At 30.4% G+C, this 11,727-nt stretch overlaps 1 protein-coding gene across 1 annotated transcript in view; it reads right to left on the bottom strand.

The window, feature by feature from the left end:
- SEMA3A (semaphorin 3A) overlaps nucleotides 1–11,727 on the bottom strand; it is a 196,714-nt gene that overhangs the window by 23,542 nt on the left and 161,445 nt on the right. Inside the window, exons 11-12 of the mRNA XM_011364399.2 lie at nucleotides 9,216–9,435; nucleotides 6,254–6,345 (exon numbers count right to left, since the gene is read on the bottom strand). Coding sequence (XP_011362701.1) covers nucleotides 6,254–6,345; nucleotides 9,216–9,435 — 312 coding nt within the window. The remainder of the gene's footprint in view (nucleotides 1–6,253; nucleotides 6,346–9,215; nucleotides 9,436–11,727) is intronic.

Raw genomic sequence — 11,727 nt, 5'->3', positions numbered from 1 at the left:
TGCCAAAGCAGAGTTTGAGATAAGCTCTTCTCTGCAGGTAGGGAACAGGGGTGAGTAACTAAGCACTGAGAGGAAGGAAAAAATAAGTCAGTAAAGGGATGTTTCATGGAAGTCACCACTGAGAGAAAATCTGAGGACAGTGGATGGTGACTGTCAAAACTGTCTACTGAGATGTGTACCAAGAAAAGTATTTATTCATTCCATCACTCAGTAGATGCCCACACTCCCAGTTCCGACTCTTGTTTGCTTTCTTGTCTGTTGTCAGAGAAGTCCTAGGGCGGAAAGTGAAAAACACACAGTGGAAATCAAGATGAGGCTGATAAGATGTGAGGAGAGTCAGCAGAAGCATCTCATATATCTTCTTAATTGTTTGTCTCCCTTCCTAATCCTGACCTGCCACACATGAATTCTGGGATTTTTGTTTTATTAACTGTCATATCTATTGCACCTGGGATTGTTCCTGGCATTTATAAGTTCTCAATAAATCGTTGAATAAATGAATGAATAAGTGAATTAATAAATAAATTCACTATCAATGTTCCCCTTTCTCTCCTATCTCCTCTACTTTTGCCAGTAAATTCTGTTCCTTCCACTGAATATGTATATGAGATAAAGGCAGCCGCCATTTTAAAAAAAGTCCTTAATTCTTTAAGCTTAACTGGATTTCTTTGAAAATAATCTAAATATTCTATACTCACTATCATAACTTGTTCATATCCCATTCAGTGCCATTCATTTCTTAGGCCACTGAATTTAGCCCTTACTCTAGGGAGGTTACCTACAAATGTCAGAAGCAGAAATCACCAAAGAGCTGTATTGCTGAATGGGACATTTTCGGTCTATATTTTTATTACTGGATTTTGTTTAATATGGTACTATCAACCACTCATTTCTTCTTGACTGCTTCCTGTATTAAATTTCCTTCTGCCTTGGAACTCTTTATTAATTATTTATTCTTAGCTTTTTTTCAAAGTCTTCTCAAACTTTAGGCATTCCTCACGTATTTGCTTTCCCTTACTGAATCCTTCCTACTCTCCATTGGATGCTACATTCTTTTTGTGGTGAGCTCATCTGTTCTTGTGATTTTAATTACCCCCCATGTGCTACAGAATCACAAATTTCATCTTCGAACACTGATATCTAAGCTGAGCACAGCATTTTCTTAACAAATTTAAGACAACCTGCCTGAGACACAAATGAGACAAATAATTTAAGATGTAAATTAATATAATGGGATAATTTAGAGATTTCTGATAGTTTCCCATTTTTATAGTTTAAATTATATTAAAAAATAAAAATCTTCTATAGGAATTATCAATCATAAAGAGCACTATGGTGAGAGGAATATCTACCAATTTTCTCTATGCAGAGATATGATCTTTAGAATTTAGTAGTATCAAATCACAAAAATCAAAGGGACAATTCACCACTGATTTTCAGCTTAAAAGACAAAGCAAACAGTTGTATTTAGGTTTATACCATATTTGAATCAATGAACCCAAAAAGAGAATTTAGAAGAGTTAGGAAAATTTTCCACAGCAACTTCTTTTATTCCAACAGTTTTACATGAGAAATAATTACATGATTATGTAAGCGCTAACTTCGTGCAGACTTTCATGAAATGCATTTTATAGTCAAGGAGCAAGGAAAATGTTTCTCAGAGAATTAACATCTAATATAATAGAAGTAAAAGTTAGCTAAGTCTAAGTTCTTTTAAAAACAAGTGAAACGATGTAAAAAGTGAAATCGATCAATATATATTTTGTATTCATTGAATTGAATATCTACAAGGTAGATAAAAATGAATTATTTCATACCTAAATTGTATAATGAAACAAACCCCAATCCACACCAAACTCCATTGTGCCACATTATGATTTTGACATTCTTAAATTAAGATCCTAGAATCTCCTAATTAAAAGAACTTTACTTATTTTTTAGACCAAGGAATTAGTAACAGTTTGAAATAACATGTACTATATGCTGCCTATGGCTGAATTATAATAGATAATATATTAAAATGACAGTCATTTAAAAAAGCTATATATTTTTTTCTGAGAAATAGCTGGTGGTGAATACGATTTTCATTTGTAACTTAATAAGCATTTTTTTCATGAAAATTGTTTCAATTGCAAATTTAATTAGTGTTCGAGTAAAAATGGAATTAAAAACAGCATATTTTAAAGATTATTTACTACATACTTTTCAGATATTTTAATCTAGTCCTTATTAAACTTCAGCACTCACAGAGCTTTTCAACCTTCTGCTCCTAGGAGAATATAACATAGCTCACTGGATGCTAAGCAAGTGGACCCTACTTTAGAATGAGTATAATAGTCTAGGTTTTGGAAAGCATCAATTATGTTTTACATTCTAATGAAAATTAAACTCAATTTGTTCAGCTGTTCATGGAATATTGCATAAATTGGATTTAAAATGCATGTGTTATTGATATAACTGACTTGCAATCCTTTGCAGTCAATGAGACTATAAATAAAACCCATTGTACTGAATGCACTGTAATTTGATGTAATACCCCACTGTCTGAAAAATAAAACTCTCTTTGACTGAACTGGAAAGAAAATCTCACATTGAGTAAAATAAAAATCAACACGTCTGGTTTTAATATCTTTTGCATATTTTTAACAAGGTATAGATGTGGATTTTTCAAACATTATTTTAAAAGAGACTTACATTAGTATAACTAGTTAATGATAACTACCATCGACTAATAATTTTAATTCAAACAAATCTCTAAAAATTTATGAAATGAAGAAGTCGAGGATCAATTGACTGTAACCAATTTGTTCAGTATCACATAGTAAATATGGTTCAAATACAGATTTATGATTATGATAATACTTGGAATCAGGCTTGTGTCTTACTACTTTAATACCATTTTGAATATATAGTGGCAATTCAAAGTCATTTCTAGAGTCCTATATCAATGCCAATTTTATTTCATTTCTTATTACCTATTAAAATTTTACTTTAAAGTGGAAATTTTTATTACAGAGAAATATTTTTCTTTCTATCCTCTGATTGGGATTTGATTTCACCCAGAATAAAAAGTATCTTGGATGTAACTGAAACCACTGGAATGTTCTGTGATTAGCCAGAGTATTTTCCTAAAACCAATCTCAAGATAGCAATGGACATATTACTGGATTTAATTCAGGATTTTATATTAGATTTGGTTATTCAGTCTAGCAAGGACACATAATGAACATGGTCTCCTGGAGATGATATTATGGTAAAATTAACTGGTTGGTTGACAGTAAATGTCTTTCTTTTTATAATCCAAGAGTATCAGATACCACCATGACTGTAAATTTGTTCTTTGTATATTTACCTTGTCAAACTACTGTAATGCTCAGGTTAACATTTTTTTTTTTAATGAAATGGAATAACTTGTAAGGCTCAAATAGAAATATAGAAACTATAACATTTCTCTGCTTGTTTCACTGTATATAGCAATTGCTTTAATGTGTTGAGTTTTTTCCTCCCATTGCAAAATTAAACAAAGTTTGACAGTGAAATATTCCAATCGCTAGACCGCAATATATGTATGAACTTTGCCTGATAGAATAGAATGCTGAAAGTAAATATTTCTCTAAACTCTACCCAAATATGTTTTGTCTACTTGAGTGAAAAAAAAAATAGTAATGACAATAACGCATAGCAGAGAATATGGAAGCAAACTAGAACATTTATCTATGAAAAAAAGGTGTTCTAAGTTGCAAACAATCTTTTTACAAAATCATAAACTCATAAACAATTATTTCCATGCCAGCACAATATTACTTATTTATACTTATTTGTTAGAGATTGATAAAGAATCTTGTTCATAATACCTTAAAATTACATATATGTCATTCAATAGCTATCATAGGTGAAATTCAGTTGTGTAGTTCTCTCAAAACTGTAATATACTAACACAATCTAACGGATATTAAATATTTGTGCTTGCAAGATTGTTGGCTTCCAATCTGTCAAGATTTTTTAAAAGTCATTTAAGATCAGTATAAATTTATATCTTCTTAAACTAAATTTTTTATTAATGTACTAAAGAATATAGCTAAGATGTGGAATGTAAGCTTAAAAATCCCAGATATGGGATATGAAAATAAGTTGGAATATATTTTTACTGAAATTTATGCACGTTCTGATTAATAAAGTCCCAGAAAATAATTAAATGATAAAAAAACTTATTTTTAAAATGGTGTGACATGACTTGATACAATTCTACAAGATAAAACCTAATTGTACTCATAGATAATAAATTAAGTCCTTGGAATTATGAGGCAGAACATGTAAGAAAGAGTCTGTAAGCTGCATATGGTCAGGGACCATGTTTTGTTCATCTCTGAATCATCAGAACTTAGCATTTGCCAGAACCATGGTAGGTAGAATATATTTGCTTGCAGTTGAATTAATGATAAATTTTAAGAAAATAGATAACAAATGAAAGGAAATATACAAATGAACCACAATAAATCCATACGTAAAGAGATTCTGAAAATAAGAAATTCTTACGTTAACATAATATTTTAGTATCTCCTATAACTTCATTTGCAACAGTGGTGGCAATATAAATTTCAAAATATTCAGAATTAGTAAAAAAAATTTTCTACTATAGAATAATATTAGATATAATCAACAATATAACTTGTTGCTGTTCTCAGTTTATCATCCTCACACTCTGACCTCTCACATGAAGCGTGGTTTCCCTGAGGAAGACCTTAATATCTTTAATTTCTCATATTTCATTTTTTCATCAATACTGATTCCTTCGTTCATTTAATCAATGTTAGTTGAAAACATATTTTAGGCTCTGGGAGACAGGACAATGGACATAAGACAGCAATTTATTTATCTACCCTTCAGTGCCCATAATTTGTTTGCTAAGTCTAGATGGACTCTATATTGCTAACACAGTCCATCTGGATAATTGTATTTTAGAAATTTGTAGGCTAAAATAGAAATGTGTAAAGACTGTAATGGAACCTAGTGAACTGCAGGGATTAGACATAACTCTATACCAGATGTAAATAAAATAAGGCCAAAGTGCCTGATTAAAAAAATTATAATATAGTTATGGCAATTTTATTATTTTGAAGACTTAAACCAAGAATTAGTAGAAATGCTACTCAAAATGTGGCTTAAGTGTTGCTAAACTAAAAAATATATATTAATAATAAGTGCTGCTAACAGAAATGCCATGTAGATATAAGTGAAGAGCTTAAACTCTTTACACTAGAACATTGTTTGGCTGTTATTACAAAATGTCTATATCGTGATTTAACAGTTAATAGGTAAAGTATCTAAGACACCTGGAGACTAAATGCGATAATTTTTTAAGTTGTGAAACTAGATCCAATGTTTTCTCATTTTGTCCACACAATTCTTTTAACTGGAATTAAAAGAATTTTGTCATCTCATATGTTTGCTCTATTCTTGTGTCAAAAATTGAAATACCTCTTATAGGTATCTATTTCCCTGTCATATCTCATAAATAATTCCTATCAAGGTGTGCTTCAATTCAAACTCTTTCTATGAGTTAGCTTTCTAAAAGGAATAACAGGTATGTGGTATGTGTTATATTACTTCAATTCTCCTCTCTCACATCAGTCTATATCCTGCTGTCTCTACCCCAAATCTGATATAAACCTGGGCCATCATAATTCAGGCCAAAGGGACAAATATCTATACATTCTTTAAAAGCGTAGACTAAGAATCCATATCAAATTTGCCACAAGTGATACAAAAACCTCAAACTTATTTTTCCAAAACAAATTATTTCTTTAATATGATAAAGCAATTCACAAATAAGTTACAAAATAGTTGAAACATCTTCATTCTCATCATTCTGAATGTATTTCCCTTAACATATTCATGGAAGTTACCTATCACCCAAGTTATACCAAAGAGTATGAAAGAGAAGATTTTAGGTGTTGGGGGGTGCATAGAGTTTCTTCATTGAGGTAACTTACATAAACAATATAAAATGTACATCCTATATTTTATCACTGAGAAAATAACATATGAGCCAAGAATATATTTCTTTACATTTTTAGATTCACTAGCATTGAAAATTTCAAGGTTTATTTTGACTAGTGTCTGGCTTTCTAATTGACAAGCTAATTAGAAGGGTATGCTAGACTACTTGTCCATACCGAGTTCAGTGTGCAGCTGTCCTGGGGGAAAGACATACAAGTGAACTTGTTGACACTTGAAATTAAGCAGCACTCACCCGAAAAACTGTCATTTCTTCCAGCAGAACTTCTTCTAAATCATGCCAAGTCTCCTTAGGAATTGAAACTACTTTAAGAACGGTTCCAACATCTTTGAAAAAAGTGGAGGAGAAGAGCATAATTTAACTAGATCTAAATAGAGTTTAGAGTTAATGAATGGAATCAGTATTTGACCAGAAAGAACATTTTAATCTCAGCCTTTCTTTTAATTTGTATTTTTGCAGCATTATTAAAATATGTATTCAAATGTATTTCATGTAACTAGATTAACTATAAACATAGCTGTGAAATAAAAAGAATTGAATTTTTAGAAATATAGAAAGTTTTGAAGATGCTTTTATCCTGAACTTGCATAATTAAAAATATGTAATAATCACTAAGTTGGATGCATTACTTTTATTATTTTTAATCTCAATCGTCAGATTTCTCAGAAAAAAAACTAAAAATAATATCAGTTTTGATATTACAAGTTTTTCCACTTTTGTTATGAAATCAAGAACTACTATGAAAATTTAATGTAGATGTCAAATGCAAGGAATGTTGTGAAGCAACAGAAAAAAGTACAGTAGTTAGAGCTTCACAGGCTGCAAACCTTTAGTACTTAGAAAATCCTAAAGACAGCTCAGTGACTATTAAGTGATGAAGGACAATGACCTGATTTCTCAAAATAAACACCTTAGGTTACTTATTACAGTGGGTTTTTTTTTTTCCCTAATAATTGGTTAATCAGTTTTGGTTAGCATATTGATTAATCAAGTTTAGAGTACTAAAGACATTTAAAATTCAGGAGCATAAATCACAAAAACCTGTTAAACTGAATACATTTTATAGAGATGTCAAGCATTATTTATTCTAATTTCTATTGTTAAAATAGAGAAGTTGTTTTAATGACAAGAGCTGTCATTTTCACTCTAAGTTTGTTTAGAAAGACATTGATTTTCCAGTTTTTATAGACATGTTTCTACTCCTTGATAGAACAAAGAACAGGGCTTTATTAAATTAAGAAATAAAATTGACTCTTCAACATTCTAATTATGGTCAGCTGATCAATTATTTTTAGCTTCAATTGCTCATTTTAATCGAATTTAGTGGACTCATTATTTGAGAAGAAAATCTTGCCCATAAAGAATAAGTTACATCAGGAAAATAATTCAGCATATTCATATCATTGATAACCATTTTTAGGGAATCAAGATGATGTGCCATGGGAGATTTAAAAAGATCACTAGGTGTATCCCTTGTAAAGTTAAAAAAAAAGCCCTCTTTTAAGAGGATCCTTCTATGTTTATAGGACCTTAGACTACTCATAACAACAAGGATTAAAGGTAAATTAGGTTAATCTACTCATTGCCTCTGACAGGTCTCCAGTATCCAAACATAACTTTATCTGTGTTCCAGATCAAGTTTTACTGAGTAGTATTTCAAACAATTTCACACAAATTGAATCATATTACTCAACTAGGATCAATACACTATGATGTGCTACTTAGTTAAAAGATAAAATTACTGTAATCAATTTACTTTGCTGACAGATGACCCTGGTCTGTGCTGACCGATAGCCATTCACACCATCAGACATTCAACATGCTCATGAAATTGGTTTCTTTAAGGACAATTTGTGTCCAAGAGGAATTAAAACTCATGATTGGGTTTCTCTGGTCAAATAGCTGGAAGCAAGCTTTTGTTGCACTGACAATAAGTGAGAGACTTCTCAATGTGTTAAAGCCAGAGGTGAAGAAAGAGGCAAGTGTGGCATTAGTGAACAAACTTAATTACTCCATAGAGAGCTCTATTATAAATGATAGACATTAAATGATAAACTAATATTTATTGAAGAGAAATCCTATCATTATATCATTTCTGAAAATATTCATAATCAGAAATTAATATTTAATAAATTCATTAACTTTATCAAACTGAGTCTCAGTGAGATTCTTCTATTTGATTGAGAAACTTTCTCACTCGTAAAAGTAGACTGTAATATATCATTCAGAACCTGACACTGTTACACTTGATAACATAAGTTATTTCACAATTTCATTATAAAACTTTAAGTCTTTACATCACTTACTGCACAGTTGCCATTCCCCTGTAGTTAATGCAATTTTTTCTGTTTCTCTCCAAGGGAAAATAAATGTTATTATACAAGGTTTCAGTGGAGCACTCACTCTGTTTCCCATTGATTTATGTCAGTTAACAATGCTAATGGAAACTAGAAATTTATTACCTTGAAATCTGACCCTAAGTGACAAGTTTCGAATTTGTAACTGGTACTTTCAAAATAGTATTATTAAAGAGAGTAGGGGAAAAATCAAATAATATCTCAAAATAAGAAGGGAATGCTTTCTAAAAATATACCTGCAAAAAGTTTGTTTCTAATCATGGAATTAGTACAAATATGTTGTTAAATTTCTATAGAAATGAATCTAAAGTGTACCTGATGATTCCATAGGTCCATTTTGCTACTGTTCTGATGAAGTGCTATGCTTTGTTTTTTCTCATTTTATGCCAAAAGCACTGAACAAATTTTGTTGTCAGATTTTATCTGCTGGAAGGTTTGCACCCTGTGGTAATTTTAGAGTTCAGATAATTTTGCATAAATTTATTCAGAAACCGTTATTGAATGTCGGGAATTTGTATGGTTTGAGCATTTATTCTAAAAAGCCACTGTCCAGAAAAGAGTTATGAGTCAATTACAGACATCGATTGTTCACCTCATCATTACCTTTACCTGATTACATTTATCAACTTTTGATTGAAAAGGAAATTTAATTTACTATATGTCAACTCGCTTAAAAGATAACACATTATAATGGTAGGATGTTTAGGTTTTCAGTCAGTTATTAGAGGTTAACTGTATCTTGAGAGTGATTATGAAAACTTCCTTCAATTCTTGGGATATTTAATTGGTTAAACTCAGTGGGCTGGAAGAAAATTTAGAGCTGAACTTAAAACACTTACCTGTTCCAATAAACATGACATCATACTGGCCATCTTCTGCATCCACTCTATCCACTACAATTTGTGTAAACTGATAATTCACATCTGTTTTGATCATTATCGGGCGGTTATTAATAGGAAACACCGGATTGTACATGGCTGGGTGACTTCTTGCAAACATTATAACATCATCTGGAAGGTCTTTCGTAGAGTCAAATCCACCAAATGTTTTGCTGGGACACTATTAAGATAAAGAGAAGAATGTCTTTTGATTAAAATATAATGAATAGGATTATAAATTTTATAATGATATATGACCAAAATGGTCTAGGAATCTAAACTTGTGATTAATTTTTTTAAGTTAATGAACCAATAAACTAAAAAAAAAAAAAAAAATTACTCAAATTAGTAGATGTAATATGTACTATATATTTCTTAAATATATCTTACATCTCAGTGGGGTTTAGTTATATCACAATTTCTTACTAAAAATTTCAAATGCATTTAATGAATTCAGTGTATGGGAAGATCTGATGCCTTTACCAGTGGCAACACCATATATTTTATTTATGTGATAGATTAAGTGTTTGAAATAATTAATGGAATATGTTTAAACTACATATAGTTATTAGATTAGAGAAACTCAGAATAATTTTCTTGGATACATTTGATTTTTATTGTATGGCAAATGCTAAAATACAAATAGCAGATATAAACTATTCTTTATTGCTTATTTCTGGCATAACCCTGAAAAAGAACCACAAGAATTACCAAAAGTACTGTCTCTGGAGAGGGGCTGTTCAAAGTGTTTAACAATGTGCATGGCACAGAAACTGACCAATCAGAATGGACCAAGTAGAACAGATGATGGCCATAGAGAGCCAGAAAAGATGCACTGCAGTACACTGGCAAGATATCATCTCTAGCTATAAATGCTTCACATAAGGCAATAAAACAAAAATGAGGAAATTCAGATTTCACTGTCTCTTTTCATTCCACATAATTATGTGGTACAGCATTCTGACTACAATATCTCTAGTCTCTTGCTTTTTGTCTTACAATTAAGTAGTTTCTGCCACTTAATGTAACAGCTTTGGAGTTAAAAAGAATGTAGAGAGGTTCTTACAAGAGGCTTAGAGGAAAAATCAATTGTCTGCACTTACCTTGATATATATATCATTAATAATTCATGAGAAATAAAATAAATAAATAAATCTCTTTTGAAATGAGAAGAATATCTATTTATGGATACACATGTATGTATAGGTGTATATATATATATATATACACACACACACACACACACTAATATAATAGTTAAAGGATTTAGAGAATTATGTTTTAAGTAAATTATAAAATTTTTTAATGTTATAGAAATACCAAAAGCTATATAATTTCTAGAAGAAACAATTAAACATTTTTATGACATTATTTTTATTTTTATTTTTCTACTGCCATTATTTTTATTTTTATTTTTCTACTGCCAAATTTTTGAAATGTGTGACTGAAAGTTAAAGTAAGGGATTTATTTATTTCTTATTTTATCCTATAATTTGTGTCATTCTCTTGCCTTATCAGCCTTTTATTTTTGCATCTAGTACTACTCAGCTATAGGTTTTTCTTGAAAAATAAAGAAAATGCCATTCTACTGACACATTGTTTGAAGATCACTTCTCCAGTAGAGCTGATGAAATGACATATTCTCAACTGCCACCTTTTGGGATTAATGAACTCATTCAAGTAAATTTTAATCATGGAATTAGTTAGATGTTATCTCCTGGCAGCCTTTTTCTAATTCCTAGATTAGGCAATATTTTCTGCCTTCTGCTTCTAGCACTTGGTGCATATTACTGACTTAATTTCCCATGTTATAACAACACTCTGTGAATATTGGGTGAGAACACAAGCTCTAGAACCTAACTGTCTGGATTGAATTCTGGCTCCTCTCTGTTGATCAGAGACTTTATTGGTGAAATGGTAGCTGTAACTAGGCCTTTGCGTAGAATATGTATATATGCAATAAATATAAAATGATATAGATATAGTGATAGATATCTTAGAACAGGGTCCAACACACCATAATTTCTAATTACTATTATTAATTCTAAAAATATTTTACACATTTTTCAGATCAAAAACTTGGTAACTCTAAATAGTAACACAATATCTAGCTCCTTGAAGGAATTCCACCAAGTTTGTTGAAGTAAACCTAGAGAGTCAGCTTATATTCAGAATACAGTGGCATTAATTAGCCATAGAGATATGAACAACCATAGAGATATAAAACTGTCTACCAACAAAATAAAAAACAGTTTACCATTAAGAAAAGGGATATGTTGTGCTTTTTATAAAACCCATTGGACTTCATATGATCAATAGATATTCTATCTTGTTCATTTATTCTTCTGAAAGCCTATTAGTTTTTGTTTTTGTTTTTGTTTTTGTTTTAATCTACAAAACCAGAAGTAATATTTGAAAAATGCAAAATTTTGAATTTGTTCATAAATAAGTTTAGTAAAACAGAAAAAAAAAA

This window comes from Pteropus vampyrus, unplaced genomic scaffold (assembly GCF_000151845.1).
Source record: "Pteropus vampyrus isolate Shadow unplaced genomic scaffold, Pvam_2.0 Scaffold4, whole genome shotgun sequence".
Lineage (NCBI taxonomy): Eukaryota > Metazoa > Chordata > Mammalia > Chiroptera > Pteropodidae > Pteropus > Pteropus vampyrus.
Note: the sequence above shows the minus strand (reverse complement) of the source record. Positions and strands in the feature narration are given on the sequence as shown.